This window comes from Hemitrygon akajei, chromosome 5, assembly GCF_048418815.1.
Source record: "Hemitrygon akajei chromosome 5, sHemAka1.3, whole genome shotgun sequence".
NCBI classification, from domain to species: domain Eukaryota; kingdom Metazoa; phylum Chordata; class Chondrichthyes; order Myliobatiformes; family Dasyatidae; genus Hemitrygon; species Hemitrygon akajei.
This window is the reverse complement of record NC_133128.1, coordinates 70,527,827-70,547,388: the sequence shown is the minus strand read 5'-3', so window position 1 is coordinate 70,547,388 and position 19,562 is coordinate 70,527,827. Positions and strand designations below refer to the sequence as shown.

General features: G+C 38.0%; 2 protein-coding genes across 7 annotated transcripts in view; one reads left to right on the top strand and one right to left on the bottom strand.

The window, feature by feature from the left end:
* Window positions 1–828: 828 nt before the first annotated feature.
* On the bottom strand, window positions 829–19,385 carry rwdd2b (RWD domain containing 2B). The gene is made up of 5 exons (XM_073045710.1): window positions 19,284–19,385; window positions 9,503–9,726; window positions 9,329–9,396; window positions 7,719–8,081; window positions 829–1,538 (listed from the first exon to the last, which is right to left on the bottom strand). Exons 2-5 carry the CDS (start codon window positions 9,692–9,694, stop codon window positions 1,286–1,288), a joined length of 876 nt encoding a protein of 291 aa, XP_072901811.1. The 5' UTR covers window positions 9,695–9,726; window positions 19,284–19,385; the 3' UTR covers window positions 829–1,285.
* Window positions 19,362–19,562, top strand: part of usp16 (ubiquitin specific peptidase 16) — a 62,314-nt gene continuing 62,113 nt past the window's right edge. For 2 of the 6 annotated variants that reach the window (XM_073045703.1, XM_073045702.1), the window contains exon 1: window positions 19,362–19,467. In XM_073045703.1, coding sequence (XP_072901804.1) covers window positions 19,377–19,467 — 91 coding nt within the window. In that variant the 5' untranslated portion in view covers window positions 19,362–19,376. Of the gene's footprint in view, window positions 19,530–19,562 lie in introns of all 6 variants that reach the window. The other 4 variants (XM_073045706.1, XM_073045709.1, XM_073045704.1 and 1 more) reach the window with 4 other exon arrangements.

Genomic DNA, 19,562 nt, shown 5'->3' with positions numbered 1-19,562 from the left:
ATGAGTATGAAGATGAGTGTAAAGTGGCTTCAAGGGGATATAAAGACGAAGAATAATGAAGCAAGGACATGGCAAATAGAATATAATGTGGAAATTGTAAAGTCATCCAAGCTGTGCACAAAACAGAAAAGAAGGCATTTGAAGTGACGAGGAATCTGGAATTAGGGTCATATGTTCAGTGGGCCATTTAAATTCAAAGTGAGAGATTTCTTCTCACAGATTTTTAATAAACAATGTTAATAATAATTGATTGACCTGCATAAAGAAACTTCTACCCTTTTCATCTGAGGTATTGAATACCCTGGATTATAGTTTACACACTGCATTTAACCTTAATAAAGATTGAAAACAATCATTATAAAGGTATGGATTTCATTTAGCTCTTAACAGATATGTTAATCATGTTGTACTTGTAGTAACAAAATGGCAGTTTTGTCTGTAACAAAATGGAACCTGTATTGTACCAGGGTACTTTGCTAACAGTGTTCATGCAATATTACGCCGATAGGACCTGAGTCGTTGACAAACTGCAGACCCAGAAGTTTTGATTACCGGAAGAATGCCAGCAATGATAAGCAGATGTACAGAATGCCCATGAAATGAAGCTAACACTTGGGCATAAAGGAGTGACAATGCTGTCTGTTTCTTCAAAGCTATCACCAGCTCTTGTGCAGTGATGGTCTTCCCTTGCAGCAAGTAAAATAACTGTGTTTATGATTGATCCACTCTAAATTAATTTTTGTTCGCTGCAAGATGTAGCAAAAAGGTGCTCAACAATGGTAACATTATAACCTGTACTGGAAATGTCTGATCAAAAAAAGGTTACAATTACCACAAAAAAATCTAAATTTATTCAAATTTAATAACAGGAATATAAAACTGACAAGAGTACTTTTAATAACCCATTTTGAAAAATTAGATTCCCTTAACTGTTAATTGAATACTGTTTAAAAATTAATTAGATTTCCAGCAAAGTTGGATTGTAATACAGGTATTCTTGGATTTACAAAAGTTTAACTCCACAGACTTTTTAGGCTGCATGTTGATTTACCAACTATTGTTCACTATAATGAATAGCATGTCGGTCTCTTTGCACAGAAAAAGTGTACCAAAATTCCCATAACACTTTGTTCAGCCTTTTCAATTTATAAATTAACACCTAACAAAATGTTTTTCAGAAACAACCCTTTTGTAAATTTATGACCATCAGAGAATAACGGGGTATACTTAAACAAGTCTCTTTTTCTCTTCGTATAGTAAACAATAATTTATACCCACAATTGATTTAGGAAGCTTTTCCTTCTACACCGAAGTACAATTGAAAAATGTCTCCACAGTTTCTTTCATTTAAGAACTGGTACAACTGTCCAAGATCCATATGATTTCCCCTGTTTCCATGTGCATCAAATATCTTTTCTTCAAAATTTGTGAACTTCTGAAACTTTTGTATTGCAGAAGTCAAATCGGCATTTGTGATATCCATCGTTGTGTCCTCTCTGTGGCGGAGTAAAATTCTCTTCCAGGTCAACCGTTTTACTCTGTAATGGAGATACACATATATTAGCAGGATACTGAACAATTGCTCCGGTATGCTGGTAGCATTATGCAATATTAAGTTAAGCATTTGTGGCTTTCATAATCAACCTGTTTCCTGCCTTGTTGTAGAAACAAGTAAGCACCAAAGTTCAACCAGAAGCTGTACAGCCTCCACTCACCACTTGCCCAAAGTACACAAGTTCCCTGCCCAATGTTGCAGATATTAAATATTGATACAATATCTTTTAAGTTTCATATACAAATTCAAATGAAAATGCAGTATATTCATAAATCCTCTCTGATGTTTCATCTGAAAAATCAAAAGTTAAACACAATTTGCCGCTGATAAATACAAGATTTCATCTATTAACCTTTAATTTTACAAGTCTCAATTTATTTTAATCCAAATTAATGCCTTTAATTTTTCAAACATTAAGCTAAGAAGCAGAGGTATCCTAAGTAAAAACGATATAATAGCACAAACACTTAAAGCAATATTACATCATGCATTGTGGATCCCAGTGTATGAATTGCATAAGTCATCCACTATATCCACTAGGATATACTGCAAAGAATCAGGATAGAGAAAAAAGTAATTTTGATAAGTGAAATTAATACAAAAGTAGGAGGCACTTATATAGAGCACTGGTGAAACCACATCTGAACTATTGTGTACAGTATTGTTCTCCTTATTTAAAGAGGGGTGTGAAAGTGTTGGATGTGGTTCCTAGAAGTTTTACTAAATTACAAGATGGCGGCGCAACGCAGCCTGCAGCGGCCACTCCAGAGCTGATTATCTGTTATTTGTGAAGTGGGGTGCCATGCACAATCATAATCAATTGAAAACGGACGTGGGAGCACGGAGGAACATCTGGAAATCTCCAGGAAGACCTTCTTCGTTGCTGCTGCTGCTGTGAGGTCCGGGACTCTGCTGGGAAGAACAGGCCCCCAGTCCTTGGGGTTGTGTTGCCGATGGCCGTTGGCAGGGCCGTCTTAATACGCTCGGCAGAGGATGGTGCTCAGAGAAGCTGTGCCGGAGGGGATGGTCGTCGGCTCGGAGGTTCGACGGACTCAGAGTCTGCTGAAGTCAGGTCGCTTTCGGTGTGTGCTGCGTCTGCGAGGCTGGGTTTGACGGAGCTTTCATTGTGTGCTGCGTCTGCAAGGCTGAGTCAGGCAGCACCGTGGAAGTCCATAGCGGGGGTATTCCCTTCTGCCGCCGGCGTGGGATGGCGAGTCTGTCGGGACCTTGGGGACATGTGGAAACTGTGTGGTGATTTCTTTTGAACTCATAGTCCTTTAACATCTTTGGACTATTTTTACTGTGCCCATGGTCTGTTTTTTTTTATCAATTATGCTATTGTTTGCACTGTTGTAACTTTGTGGTTTTGTACAGGGCTTGTAGCTTTAGTTTTTGGTCTTGTTTGTCTGGTGGATTTGGAGCTCCATTCCGGGGAACGCGCTAAGATGGTAGCATGATATTAATACGCAGCAGCCTCTCCGGACTCTGGATTGGGGATTGCCAAACGTTATGTGGATTTTCTGGTGTAGTCTGTTTTGTCATACGCTTTTGTGATATCATTCTGGAGGAACGTTGTCTCATTTTTTTAACTGCATTGAATTTGTGGTTTCTAAATGACAATAAACTGAATCTGAATCTGAATCTGAAATTGGAACATGGGTTGTGTTATGAGGAAAGGTTGAACATGCTGGGTTGCTATCCAGTGGAATTTAGCATAGTGGGAGTTGATTTGATCGAAGTACAAGGTGTTGGGAGTTCTTAAGAGGGTCAATGTGGAAATGGTATTTATTCTTGTGGTAGAATCCAAAACTCATTGTCACTGGTTTAAAACAAAATATTTAAATCAAAAATGGGCTGATTTTTTTTCTCTGCGAGAACACGTCTTTGGAATGCCTTTCCTTAAATTACGGTGGAAACAGAGCCCATGCATATTTAGCACTGCGGGTGGCCGACTCCTGCTTCTAATTCATGTGTTTGATAATTGGAGGGCACGGTCAGAGTATGCACAATGTTCACTTTTTCTCGCCCAGGTGCTTTCTATCTAGAGTTAGATATCTTTTTTTGTGAAAGTCGCCAACCTTTTAAATAACTGTTGTTTTATCCTATCCAATACTGTTGTTACCAATTTCTTTACTGTTATATCACACCGCCTTTTCTCAGAAGAATATGCATACGTACTGTTAGGGTTAATTTGAGACTGCCATTACAGGTCAGGAGTGGCTCACGTAATGCGAGGGAGGGGGGAAGCGAAACTGGGGATTCCGCTACACCGAAACTACCAGTGTCACGCGATTCAGTAAACAAAAGAAACAGGTAACTCGTGAGTGTATGGCATCAGGCCAATAAGATGGACACAAGTGCCCGATATTACCTAATATGTAGCGGGGGGTTGTGCTGGGGGGAAAAGGGATATAAATAAGAGCAGATTGGAAGGGGAAGTCGGAACCCGCCTTCTCCAGCGACTCCGTCGATTCGCTGTGCCAGTTACGGATTCTGCAATAAACCCAAGTTTTGTAATATTCCGGTGTTGGTTGTCTCTCTTCCTAAACGAACACAAGGCAGAATTTCAAGCCCAACATTTGGTGACCCCGACGTGGGGAGGGAGAGACAACACAGGCTGGCGGGTCCGACAGCAGACAACTTGCGGCCGCAAGCTCGACTAAGGTCAGGAAGTGCCTGTTATATCGAAGACTTCCACTAGATAGTTAAATCACTGAGTTAGATCTTGTCTGCTGACGGATCCTCACCAACCCCAAATTACCCTGGGAGAGATCATTCCCGGTGCAGAATCGTGACTGGTAAGTACTAACTCTTATCTGTTTTTAGGAAGATCCTCCGCCCGTGGAAAAGTCTTCTGAGTGAGGGTACCCGCCGCCCACGAAGGGCATAAAAGTCTCAGGAGTGAGGAGGAGAAGAGAAAAGTGTCGCGGTACACCGTAGTACACAGGGATACTGACGGTGCCTATCTTAGACTGGTTGTTAAGAGGAGAAATCTCCCATGCAAAGGTCAGGTTTTGAAAGGCGACCGTCCCACATTTGATCCTCTCTGTGTACTAGGGAGCCATGGAGCACTTCAATTTCGAGTTACCGAAACTCAGACATTTGTGTGTTGAGTAACAGAGTATATGAGAGTTTTTAGAAATATGGTAAAATTGTTAACTGCGCGAGTTCAATAATCTAACAGTGAGCAGCCGCAGGGGTCGGACACCATCAAGGTAGGAGTGGAAGTGTTCCTCCGAGGCCCGGGGAAGCTCACCTGGAACGGAAAACGGTGGCATGGTCCATACCCTGTCACCGAGGTCTCCAACAGGGCATTAAAAGGTAAGAAGGGAGGGGGACAATAACTGGCATCATTTTCTACTGGCTAAATAAGACCTCTGGCAAGTGGGGAGCGTTTCTGGGACAGTCGGCTATAGGACTGTCTATTTCAATTGCTATCTTTATTACATGTGGTTGTTGTTGCGGGACTATAGATCGAGCCTTGACCGGAAAGGATGGACCTCCACCGGCGTACCAGGCACCCTTGTTCCCGGTGGAAGGGGAGGACACGGCCCTCTCGGAAAGCGGACGCGCTATGGGAGGACACGGACTGAAATGGATCATGGCAAGGGGGGGATTGTGAATTTGTTCTTGAATAAGTTTTCTGAAATGTTGCATGCTACTTGTAAAAATTGCGGATGTTTAGGGAACCCCTACCCATATTTTGTGACCCTAGGTTGGACAAATCAGGATAAGCAAATAGGGAGGACACGCCAAAGAGTGCCGGGGGACGCTCACCTCCCTGCCTGATCCCGGCAGCCGCGGAAAAGCTTGTAAGGGATGTGGCCTCTGGGAGGCCAAGGGAGGGAGTGTTAGGGTTAATGTTAGGGTTAATTCGAGACTGCCATTACAGGTCAGGAGTGGCTCACGTAATGCGAGGGAGGGGGGAAGCGAAACTGGGGATTCCGCTACACCGAAACTACCAGTGTCACGCGATTCAGTAAACAAAAGAAACAGGTAACTCGTGAGTGTATGGCATCAGGCCAATAAGATGGACACAAGTGCCCGATATTACCTAATATGTAGTGGGGGGTTGTGCTGGGGGGAAAAGGGATATAAATAAGAGCAGATTGGAAGGGGAAGTCGGAACGCGCCTTCTCCAGCGACTCCGTCGATTCGCTGTGCCAGTTACGGATTCTGCAATAAACCCAAGTTTTGTAATATTCCGGTGTTGGTTGTCTCTCTTCCTAAACGAACACAGGGCAGAATTTCAAGCCCAACAGTACGTACTTAATTACGTTGGACCTTAACTCACTCCTTTTGATTACTATTTCACTGTTTATAGATGCTCTTAAAATGTATGTTCCTTGGATATAAAACAAATGTGTTGTTTGATTGTTATGAGATCTCAAATTTGAAATAAAAATACTCAATGATGAAAGTACTCAACAGATTAGTCAGATCCATAGACAGGGAAAATTTTCAGGTCAATTACTTAGCATCAGAATCTTGAGAACTGATGAGCATTCTGAAATATTTCAGATCTGTAATGTTAACTCTGTTTCTCTCTCCCCAGATGCTACCTGAACTTAGTAGCATTTTCTGTTTTTATTTCAGATTTGCAGCACAATATTTTGTTTCTCAAATTCTCAATGTGGATTCCCTTTCTTTCCTCCTTATGGAGATATATAAAGCCTATATCTTAGTCTCCCAACTTCAAATTAGTATTTAACCTGAATAACTGATTTTAGCTCACTTGCATCAGAATCATTAAATCGTTGAAATTATCTCTCCTTTAGTCAAAAGTCTCCTTCTCCTTTTCATGCTCCATGCTCCAAAACTTAATCTACCCCTGCTTTCTAACGCATGAAGCTGAAAACATAATTTCATAAAATCAGCCCATTCCTATGGATGGCAGAAGAGTGATATGGACTACTGGTTTGAATGGTGGAGAGTAAAACAGTTGAGAGAGGATTATCTTTCTTTGTTATCCATTACAATCCTCATATAGGGATCTGAAGAGGAGAGAGTGAACAATTTCAAATTCCTGGGTGTCAATATTTCTATACTGGTCTAATCTGGTCCCAACATATTGATGTGGCTATAAAGAAAGCAAGGCAGTGGCTATATTTCATTAGAAGTTTGAGGAGGTTTGATTTACCTCCAAAAACACTTGAAATCTTCTGCAGATATTCTGTGGAGAGCATTATGACTGGTTGTATCACCGTCTGGTATGGGGGGTGAGGGTGGTGGCTACTGCGCAGGATTGAAGTAAACCGCATAGAGCGGTAAAATCAGTCAGCTCCATCATGGGTACCAGCCTCCATAGTATCCAAGACATCTTCAAGGAGCAGTGCCTCAGAAAGGCAGCGTCTGTCGTAAAGGACCCTCACCACCCAAGACATGCCCCCTTCTTATTGTTACTAAGAGGAAGGAGATACAGGAGCCTGAAGGCACACATGCAACAAATCAGGAACAGCTTCTTCCCCTCTGCCATCTGATTTCTGAATGGACATTGAACCCATGAACACTAACTCACTACTTTTTAAAGTTATTTTGCACAACTTATTTTAATTTACTTAAGTAATATACATATAACTTAATTACAGTAAGTTTTTTCTCTCTATTATCATGTACTGCATTATACTGCTGCTGCAAAGTTAACAAATTTCACAACATATGCCAGTGATATTAAACCTGATTCTGATTTACAAGTTGATTAATGTAAGAGTAAAGATGCCATTAAGTACAGCTAATTATAGGGTTGGCCTTAAGTGTATGCACATATATTTGAATATAGGAATTGTGTGTTTTGTTGAAGGCTTCCCCTCCCACGCCCAATGGGAAGAGGGACTAAAATTCAAGGTCAAGAGTTCTGGAAACAGTAAGAAGTACCTAGAGATAAGAAAACATATACTTTCCAATTACTAAAGTACACAATAAAAAAGTGTCACAGTAGAGTTCAACTTCAGATTTAGATTATATTAGATTAACTGTAATCTAAATATCAATATTTAACTGTTGAAAGAGAGAAAAGTTAAGGAAATGCTAATACTTAATGCTATTTTAATTATGACTTATCTATTCCGAAAACCTATTATGAGGAATATATTTATCGATAATCATGTGCCCTGATGAACTACTCGATTAATTCTGAAGAAATACTGTATACTAAAAATCAAACCTTGCCCAGTATTCTTCGCACGCCCTGTGTGCCCCTTCTACGCAAATCACTCCAGGCTTGCCAGGCATACAGAACCCAGTCAGTGAAAGCTCTTTTGCCCACTCCAGGATATTTTTCCTCTTCTCTTTGTTGTAGATATGGTGGCTATAGATCCACAGTCTGGTACAAACTGCATCTTTGCTTCTGTTAGTAAGTTGCCCCTTTTCAGTTGGAATACTTTCTTTGTTCATGTATGTGGCAGCATGTTCTTTGATCCATTCGATTGCATCCAATATGCATATCTCACCACAGCAGCTCTTTCGCAAGTACTCATGAAGGTCTGAATTTAACTGCATCTGCTGTGATCTGTACAAGGCATCCGACCTGGGAAATAGGTGGACTGTCAATTACTTGAAATCCAAGTTACCACATTTAAAGCACTTCAAGACATAGAACAATTAGCTGAACATATTTTCTCAATTCAGCTTCTAAAGGAAGAAAGCAACCTTTGTATGCATGTTTTACATTGCAGAGCTTTTCTCATATTAGTGAAGGATCTGCTAAGGTACTGCATTTGTCAAAAGGTTTTTTTTAAAGGAAATAAACACTTGAATGTTGACTGCTTAACAGAGTTTATATAACTCTGAAAATCCTGTTCCTGGTTGTGAAATTTGACACAATTTTTCAGCAGATGTGTTTTTTAATTCAAAGCTATCAGTTCTTTTAAAAATATTTCCAATTGTGGTTCTCTGGTAACAAAAGCTGTATAATGGAAACCTGCAAATGTAGAGTTAGTATGGTTTCTCTACAGCAATCAAAATGTCAGACAGAAATTATTGCCCAGGCAGCAATCAACATTTTTCTAACATTGGTCCCAATGAATCATCCTCAAGAAGGGTTTGAGGCCCTATAAAGATTGTTCATACAATGAATGTTCTGCCAAGATCAACCCCTTAAGGAGGAGATAGTTAAGCATCAAAACTTTGACTCTGGGAAAGTGACAACATCCACATCCACTACATGTGTTATGCAAATTACTTAAAATTTAATATCCCTCACTCTCAACTATTTAAAATGGTTAATGTTTCAAAACAATTTACACATCATATTATACTGAAATTTTTCAATTAACGTATCAGCCTGCATATTTGTTAAACTGTTTCTGCATTTTGCTTAGCTTATAATTTTAATAATTGAGGGAAAGAGGTGGAATGAGTTAAGTTAGATTGCAGAGCAGTGCAACAATCAAAATGGTGCTGCAACTGTAATCTAATTAGTTAATTCTTGGTACGATAACTATCTGGACAATATGTAGAGCCATGGAATTGTATCCTTTACTGATTATTCTCAGAGTTCATGATCTCAACTGTGTCTTTTAATGACACCAAAGGTCATGCATTTCTCAAAAGGGAGCAAGATATGGAGTCTAAGTATTATTTAGAGTGAGCAAGCAGTTGAGCTTACATTTCAATGACAGCTTCACCAATATAACAGTTTTCTATTTGACTGAAATATAGAGTAAGAAAGGAACATGAAAGAGAAATGGGTAGAACAATGAAACAAATTAAATCATTAATCTGTCTCCACTACAGTTAACAAAGTAGCCTCCAGCAAAACTGACTCTACTGTACCTTATTGAAATTTCTGGTAGTACAGATGGATAATTTGGGGGAAAAACACAACATAATGCACACAATACCTGAAAAAAAAAGAAGACATTCATTGGAAGAAAATGTTTTATGTACAATAATCCAAAATAATCAGAAATTATCTTGTTTCATAAACATTTCTAAAGCAATACCGACATTTGGACCATCCAGATGAAGGCATACAGTGTATTGTAGTCTTGATGTTGGTGAGCTCTGTGTCTTTCCTTGTATATAGTCTCTGAGGTCGGCTAAAGCCAGCTGATCATTCACTGTAACTTCGTTAGGAAACATGCTGAAAAGAAGTTCCAGTTCAGACATCTGTGCCTCAGCATTAGCAGGACTGGACATTTTGAAAGAAATGTCTTCACAGAATAGGAAAGCTGCACATAAGAAGTGAATATGTTGCATGTCAAAAAAAAAATGTAATTGCAACAATCCCAATGTGAATGCACATAAATAATTGCTGGCAGGATTACAACAACTTAGATAGTAAAATTTAAAAGTTGTTTTGTGTGCTTTTAACTTGACAACTCTCTCACCAATCTTCTATTGGCAATTTATCAAAACTTTAAAGCTCTAGACCTTCATTCATTAAAATAAACACAGTTTTAGGTTCAAATGAAATAAAATTTCTCATTTCATTTTCAATCTTTTTTTATTAATTTTCCAACAGAGAAAAAAATACAAATCAGAGGAGAAGTTTTAGCAAACACATAATACAAAAAATGTAGAAACAACAAATATATATACTGTCAAGGTCAATTAAATATGTTAAGCTGTTGTATATAGTATATAAACAAGAAACCACAACTCCTCTTGACAAATAGTAAAGAAAAAAAAGATTGGAAATTTTATTAATAAAGAGGAAAAAAATCCCTGCTAAACTAAACTAAAACAAAAAAAAAAGAAAGATTGGACAGTCCATTTGAGGATAAAACGAGAAAAACAGAGAAAACATCCTTCCAGTCACCTCCGAACCCTCGCAGATAAGGAAAATTTTTTCCTTAAAATAATTTTTAAAAGAGAGAAAAAAATTAAATCATATGAAAATATTGAATAAAAGGTCGCCAGACTTGTTCAAAGTTAAAAGATGTGTCAAACGTCTGGCTTCTAATTTTCTCCAAACTTAAACAGGACATAATGGAGGAGAGCCAGTTAAAGACAGTAGGTGGGTTAGAATCTTTCCAGTATAACAAGATAGCTCTCCTAGCCAGTAAAGTTGAAAAGGCTGTCACATGTTGAGCAGAAGCAGGAACTCTTCCTGTTTCCTCTGGAATAATCCCAAAGATTGTTGTAAGTGAACTGGGTTGTAAATCCACACCTATAACTTTTGATAATATTCTAAACACATCCCTCCAAAAATTATTTAACTTTACACAGGACCAAAACATATGAGTTAAAGTAGTCACCTCAGTGTTGCATCTGTCACAGATGGGGCTTATATTAGAAATATGCGCTAATTTATCTTTTGACATATGTCTGACGAATCATAGAATTTTTTGAGGATGTAAATAGTAGAGTGGATAGGGGAGAACCAGTGGATGTGGTATATATGGATTTTCAAAAGGCTTTTGACAAGGTCCTACAAACTTAAAGCACACGGTATTGGGGGGTATGGTATTGATGTGGATAGAGAATTGGTTGGCAGACAGGAAGCAAAGAGTGGGAATAAACAGGACCTTTTCAGAATGGCAGGCAGTGACTAGTGGGGTACCGCAAGGCTCAGTGCTGGGACCCCAGTTGTTTACAATATATATTAATGATTTAGACGAGGGAATTCAATGTAGCATCTCCAAGTTTGCGGATGACACGAAGCTGGGCGGCGGTGTTAGCTGTGAGGAGGATGCTAAGAGGATGCAGGGTGACTTGGATAGGTTAGGTGAGTGGGCAAATTCATGGAAGATGCAATTTAATGTGGATAAATGTGAGGTTATCAACTTTGGTGGCAAGAACAGGAAAACAGATTATTATCTGAATGGTGGCCGATTAGGAAAAGGGGAGGTGCAACGAGACCTGGGTGTCATTGTACACCAGTCATTGAAGGTGGGCATGCAGGTACAGCAGGCGATGAAAAAGGCGAATGGTATGTTGGCATTCATAGCAAGAGGATTCAAGTACAGGAGCAGGGAGGTTCTACTGCAGTTGTACAAGGCCTTGGTGAGACCACACCTGGAGTATTGTGTGCAGTTTTGGTCCCCTAATCTGAGGAAAGACATTCTTGCCATAGAGGGAGTACAAAGAAGGTTCACCAGATTAATTCCTGGGATGGCAGGACTTTCATATGAAGAAAGACTGGATCGACTGGGCTTATACTCGCTGGAATTTAGAAGATTGAGGAGGGATCTTATTGAAACGTATAAAATTCTAAAGGGATTGGACAGGCTAGATGCAGGAAGATTGTTCCCGATGTTGGGAAAGTCCAGAACGAGGGATCACAGTTTAAGGATAAAGGGGAAGCCTTTTAGGAGCGAGATGAGGAAAAACTTCTTCACACAGAGAGTGGTGAATCTGTAGAATTCTCTGCCACAGGAAACAGTTGAGGCCAGTTTATTGGCTATATTTAAGAGGGAGTAAGGTATGGCCCTTGTGGCTAAAGGGATCAGGGAGTATGGAGAGAAGGCAGGCACAGGGTTCTGAGTTAGATGATCAGCCATGATCATACTGAACGCCAGTGCAGGCTCGAAGGGCTGAATGGCCTACTCCTGCACCTATTTTCTATGTTTCTATGGGCCCTGTGTACTATCTTAAACTGAATTAAGGAGTGACATGCACAGATAGATGAATTATTAACTAGATAATAAATTTTACTCCATTGATCATCTCAAAGTGAATGTTGAAGTTCTATTTCCCAAGTATGTTTAACCTACTTGGCATCATACGTACATTCATTAACTGTTTATAAATAATAGCTATTAATCATTTCTGAAATGGTTTAAGCTGAAAAATAGCATAAACCAAATTTGGTGAATAAGCCAATGGATAGTTCGGTAAAAAATCACATAAAAAATTCCTAACTTGTAAACATCTAAAAAAATGTGTACTAGATATATCATATTTATCCATTAACTGCAAAAAAGACATCAATCCTCTAAAAACAAATCTAAAGAAGTTTTATTCCCTTAGTTTTCCACATTAAAAAAGCCTTATCCAGAGTTGATGGTTTAAAGAAAAAGTTAGAATAGATATTACTAGACAGTACAAAGTTATTTAATTCAAAAAATCTACGAACTGAAACCAAATTTTTAAAGTATGTTTAACAATAGGACTAAGACTTTGTCTACCTATCCTGGAGAACAAAAAAAGAAGAGGAGCTCCTTGTAAAGAAGCTAAAGAAAACCCCCTTACTGAATTCTCCTCCAAATGTAACCATGAAGGGCAATCCTGGTTATCTACACCATGAATCCAGAAGGTGATACAACGAATATTAATTGCCCAATAATAAAATCTAAAGTTTGGTAGCACCAGTCCTCCATCTTTTTTTGATTTTTGCAATAAAAATTTATTCACTCTGGAGCTTTTATTATTCCAAATGTATGACAGAATCACGGAATCTATTCTATCAAAAAACATTTTCAGGACAAATGATGGAACCCTTTGAAATATACATAAAAATTTTGGTAAAATAACCATTTTTATAGCATTTATTCAACCAATTAATGACATCGACATAGGCGACCATTTAGAAAGCGCTTGTTGAGTATATTCAATTAGAGGGGGAAAATTGAATTTATTAAAATTTTTAGTAATTTTAATACCAAGGTAAGTAAAATAGTTTTTAGTAATATTAAAAGGTATTTGATCATAATAATCAGAATAATTATTAATAGGAAATAGTTCACTTTTATGAAAGTTGAGTTTATATCCAGAGAAAATACTAAATTCTGTAAATATAGATAACATAAAAGGAATAGATTTCCTCATGTCTGAAATGTAAACTAATAAATCATCCGCATATAATGAAACCTTATGTAATTTATCCCCTCTCTTAATACCCTGCACAGAATTAGAATCCCTAAGAGCAATAGCAAGTGGTTCTAAAACCAAATTAAATAATAAAGGATTGAGAGGTCAACCCTGACGAGTTCCTCCATATAATCTAAAATAAGGAGACTTTTGATTATTAGTTATAATCGCAGCCACCGGGGCTTGATAAATCAGTTTAATCCAGGAAATAAATCCTGGACCGAAATTAAACCTCTTCAAAACCTGAAACAGATAAGGCCACTCCACCCTATCAAAAGCTTTCTCTGCATCCGGAGACACAATACATTCAGATTCTTTGACTGAGGGGGAATAAATGATATTTAACAGTCTTCGAATATTAAAATGTGAGTACCTGTTTTTAATAAATCCAGTTTGATCATTTGAGATAACGGTAGGCAAAATATTCTCAAGTCTATTGGCTAGAATCTTAGAGAGAATTTTAAAATCTACATTCAGCAAAGAGATAGGTCTATAGGATGCACATTCTGATAAATCTTTTCCTTTTTTAGGAATCAATGAAATTAATGCCTCATAAAAAGTTTTTGGAAGATTCCCAGAGGGTATAGAATCAGTAAAAGTTTGATGAAGATGTGGTATAAGTATTTCATGGAAAGTCTTGTAAAATTCCACCGTATAACCATCTGGTCCCGGAGCTTTCCCTAATTGCATAGAGGATATAGCCTTGGCTATTTCCTCTTGTTTAATAGGTGCATCTAATATATCAACATCCTGAGTTGAAATTTTGGGTATATTTAATTTTTGCAAAAATCTATTCATAATAATAGTATTGTCAGAGAATTCAGATTTATAAAGATTAGAGTAGAAATCCATAAATATCTTAATAATTTCATAAGGATCTAAGGTTTCAGTTCTAACTGGTCTATGAATTTTTAAAATCTGTCTTCTAACCATACCAGCCTTTAACTGACCAGCCAAAAGTTTACCTGACTTATCTCCATGTATATAAAATAGTCTTTTAGATTTAAGAATTTGCTGTTCGATGGGAAAGGTCAGAAGCAAATCATAATGTGATTGAAGTTCAACCCTTTCTTTATATAGGTCTTCAGTAGGTTTAACTGAATACACTTTATCTATCTCTAATTTTATTAGTAAGCACTGACAGTTCCATTTTAGTTTTCTTTCTTAAAGCTACTGAGTATGAAATTATCTGTCCCCTAAGAAAAGATTTCATCGTGTCCCATATAACCAAGTTTGACATTCCTTCAGTTGTATTAAATTTTAAAAATATAGAAATTTGCTCCTTAACTAACAAAAACTGGATCCTGTAACAATACGGGATTCAATCTCCACTGTGACATTTTCAAAAAGCTATCAGAAAGCTTCAGGGTTAATTTCAAAGGCGCGTGATCCGACAATGCAATGATGTCATACGCACACTCAACAACGGAGTGTAACAAATGTGTGTCTAGAAAAAAGTACCGTAATCAATTCTAGAGTATTTATGATGAAAGTGTGAAAAAAAAATCTTTGTTGTTAGGTGTTTATATCTCCAGATATCGACCAGGCCATATTCTAGTAAAAAAGAATTAATACAAGCCGCCGCTTTATTAGGAAGCGACGGATTGGTTGATGACCTGTCAATCGCCGGGTTCAGACAGCAATTAAAGTCACTGCCCATGATCAACTTATATTCATTCAAATTCGGTAGCTCAGACAAAAAGCTTCTTAAAAAATTCAGGATTATCTACATTAGGTGCGTATACACACACCAAAGCTACATTTTGATCGCATAATAAACCAGTAACAATTAAATATCTTCCAGTCGAATTGTATTGAAATGTACAAAAGGGATTTTGGAGTTAACAAAAATAGATATCCCTCTAACTTTATTAGTCGATAAAGAGTGAAAAAAAAGTCCTTTCCAAAATTTGAAAAAACTGTCCTCATCCTGTCTCCATATATGACTTTCTTGCACAAAAATAATATCTGTGTTAAGTGTTTTTAATTTCTTAAAAATCTTTTAACGCTTAATTGGATGATTCACACTGTTCAGATTCCAAGAGATTATTTTAATTTTATTAACATCCATGTTTAAAATTTAATTTAATATTCTATAAAGAAAACTATTGCACAAGCGCAGACTGATCCAAAAGGTATGGATATGACTAGAAGGAATGACGTATTTGTGAAAAAAAATTTCCATCAAAAGAACCCCCCAATCGAGAAAGAAAACCTATTCTAATAGCCCCCCCCCCACAAAGCCAGAAAAACAGCAACCAATAGGCTGGTCGCATGCTAACCTAGTGACCCTTGACCCTATCCTCCATTTTGCAGCTATGTATATTAAAATTAAAACATTAATCCCATCCAATTTAGCCATAATAAAAGGGACAAACAAATTTCAAATACTGCAATGTTATGTCTAACAGTAATAAAAACATAACTGGTGACGACCATCTTAAATTCATCTAAAGTATATTAATCACATATTCAAAGAAAAGTAAATCCAAGCAAATAATATTGCAACTGAAGTTCTTTCAAAAAGAATAAAAAATAAATGAATATATATATATAACAAACCTAAAACTATATTAATGTTGAAACAAACAAAAGAAAATAAGAAGAGTAGTTCATGGCAGGTCCTATACGGACCTCTATAGTATAATACTCTAAGAGTTCCCTACAAAACAATTATATGTATATACTAATTATTAATGAGTAAAAAAAAATTAATCAGCCACATCCCATACCAGAGATTCAAAAAGCATAGAATAAACTTTACTCAGGGCATCTATAAACATCTCATACGTCAGAATTACGTATTCAGCAATTGGCTTAACTTTAAGATTTTTATTGTAGTCCCATCCCTCCTGGGGGGAGTAGATTCTCTGTGACTGAGACCCTTCAGGAAAGGTTGTCAGCCGTGCTGGATGCCGGAGAGATGGATGTAAATTTAGCTTATACATCTCGCTCATAACTTCTCAGTATTTCCTTCTTTCGGCAAAAATCTCAGGAGGAAAATCTTCAACTATACGAATCTCTGTTGATTTGAAGATTATCTTTCGTTTTCTTCTGGCCTCTCGAAGTATGGCTTCTTTGGTTGTATAATAATGCAAACAAAGTACGATTGGCCGAGGATGCAATTCAGATGAACGCCGAAAACTTGGAAGTCTATGGACCCTATCGAGTCAAGGGCTAGCTTCCAGAGTCTCACTAAAAAGTTAGTACAGCATGTCTAAGAACTTTAACAGAGCACCAGCTTCAGTATTTTCAGGCAATCCTAGTATACGCAAATTCCTCCAATGTGCTCTATTATCCAAATCAATAATTTTTTTCTTCGTTTTAGATAGTTCTGAGGTAATTTCATTAATTTTCTTTTCCACCGAAGACATCTTCACTCCTTGTTCTTTAACTGTTTGCCTGAATTGTTCATGTTCGTTCTCAATTTGATCTGTAATCTGCTTAAGCATCTGAAATTGAAAGTCCAAATTCTTCAGAGATTCTTGAACATTAAAGATAGATTTTTCAAGCTTCCCGTTGGTATCCGTCAGCTTATCAATCTTAGTATTGAGCGATCTAAATTCAAACTTCATGTCTTGTATTGAAGAAAATATTCCTGCTAAAGTAACAGGTTTCTTTATTTGTTGAGTTTGCTCCGTTTCAGGAAAAGTCTTGCCACTTCTCAATTCAATACCAGATCGACTTCCGGCCATCGTAATTAAATTGTAAATCCTTCAGCAGAAGTAATAAATCATCAAACTTAAAAGGAATATGTCAGTGGGATGTAAAATATAAAGAAAAATGGAGCCGCTGTAAAACGCGTCTTACTCCATGCGTTGCAAAATGGCAGATCCATAAAATTTCTAAACCTACATTTGACAGTTCTAAAGCTTCCTCAGCTGAGTTACAACTCCTTTTAATTCAAACCCATTGACTGGCTCTGTTACAGGAGTCAAACTGGACACACTGGAGGCTGTGGTAGAACAAAGGACCCTACGGAAAATCCTGGCATTCTGGACAATGTTTCTCACCCTCTGCATGCCTCCTTGGCTGAACAGAGGAGCACTTTTAGTAATAGACTAAGACAACTGTGCTGTTCCAAAGAGCGCTATATGAGGACATTCGTAGCCTCGGCCATTAGGCTCTATAATGAGTCAACGTATAGCTGGGACGTGATGACCCCTCCTCTTAGACTGTTTAGACACAGAGCGATATGGTACAGAAACAGGGCATTTGGCCCACCAGATGCACACTGGCCATTATCCACCCATTTACACTAATCCTACATTATTCATTTTTAAAAAATTCTTCCCGCATTCTCATCAACTCCCTCCAGAATCTTATGCTTTGGGACATGCCCTCTTCTCATTACTACTATCAAGGAAGAGTTACAAGAGTTTGAAGACCCACACTCAATGATTTAGGAATAGTGTTTGTGGTAACCTATTTTTCATTCTTTCTACTCCTCTTCTAACATTTATATCTGTGAACTTGTAATGCTACTGTGATACTGTAATTTCCTTTCCTGTGATTTTCTATCTATATAAAGTTACAAAGCTCAAGAGAATCCATAACTAAAGATTAAAATCTAGTTCAGGAGTCAGAACATTAACACAAACAAACTCATTTTGTTCTTAAAATGTATGCAGTTCTAAAAACTGGCACATCAAGTGTATATAAGACTTGATCTAAACATTTGGACCATTTCTGTGAGTTTCACTGAAGTTCAAACCTGAAGACAGCACAACCCACCAGGATTTGAAAGGTTACATTTTTAGAATGCAATTATAAATTCAAGGGATGGTTTAAATTTAACTTTGAAAATATTTGGTAATTCAGCTACCGAGAAGCTATTTATTCAAGACGACAGATTCATTGACTTGGTGAATTAAAGTTCGGGCAATTTTGAGAGGTTTATTGAAATGTGAAATATAATTCTTTGAGACCACAACACCTTTTAAAAAAGCTTTCACGATGAAAGCGCTCAAGTTGTTCTTTCTACTGTTGTTTTTAAAGTGTGCCATTCTACTTAATTTTAATTAAATAATGCTTTACATCTTCTAACAACAGAATCTTAACTGGTGGACAAATTTACAAACTTCGTAATATAAACCTGTAAGACTACAATAAATAACTATCCAATAGATTAATGACGCTGTTTCACCATTCAATAAATTAATTCATGGAGTTGCGGAAACAGGCCATTTGGCCCATTGAGTGAGTCCTCGGTAATCATTAAACATCCAGTATAATTGTACACTATTCCCCCACTTTACAACAACTCCCTCTTACCCCAAATGTCTTTGGGAGGCAAGACGAAATCGGTACACCTAGCTGAAACCTACATGGACAAAAATATTATCTGCAAATTCCACTCAGATAGCACTGGAAATCAGGATTGAAGCTGGGTCACTGGAATCGTGAGGTAGCAGCTTTACTGGACCGTCTACTTGTTACATTACAGGCGATCATTAACTGTCATAAAGGGGTGGAACAGCCCTCTTCTGTGTCATAAGGCAAAGTGGATTTTACTTTGACTTTCGTTTCACTTTCCCCGCTTGTTCTCCAGAATCATCCACACCCTTACAGCCAAAAAAAAAATTCAGTGAATTGTTTTGGTACTCGATTAATCTTTTGTGATCGAGCTTTTTTGGCCATTGCTCTTCACGCTATCTCCGAACTTCAGTAAAGAACAAAGCATTAGCTACTCAGACCACACTACAAATTGTGATTCACAGAGGGTTTTTTTTTGAAATGTTTCGAAATTAGAGATAAACGTTAGATCAAAATAAGAACGGTTTGTCGTCATTTCAGGAGGCAAGAGTTGAATGTTTCAACTAGATTGGAAACTGGTTTTAAGATACTGGGTGAGGGGGCGGTTGTTAAATATTATATGGAGGAAAAGTCTTTACTTGATGCGGACTCAAGAGGCAGGAAGGTGATGATTCCCACAGGACATATGTTTCACCGAAAGCACGAAGGTGTACTGTACCTGCCCAACGCCAGCTGGGTCCGCCGTTACCGCTCGCAATCCATCGGGCAACGCGTATTCTGACCTCTCTCGACCACCGTCACCTGTTCGCGCATGCGTGGTAGTCAAACGAGCGCTGAAGTGTGTCGTCCCCCCCACCGTCCGGTGTGTCGTTGGAGCCGGCCAGGAACCCCGAAAGGACCGGGTGAGGAGGAGGAGGAGGGTTGCGAGCCTCGGCTCGGGACGTGTTCGGTCTGCGAGGTACAGGTAACGGGGCCTGGCCGCGGTCAGAGGTTCAGA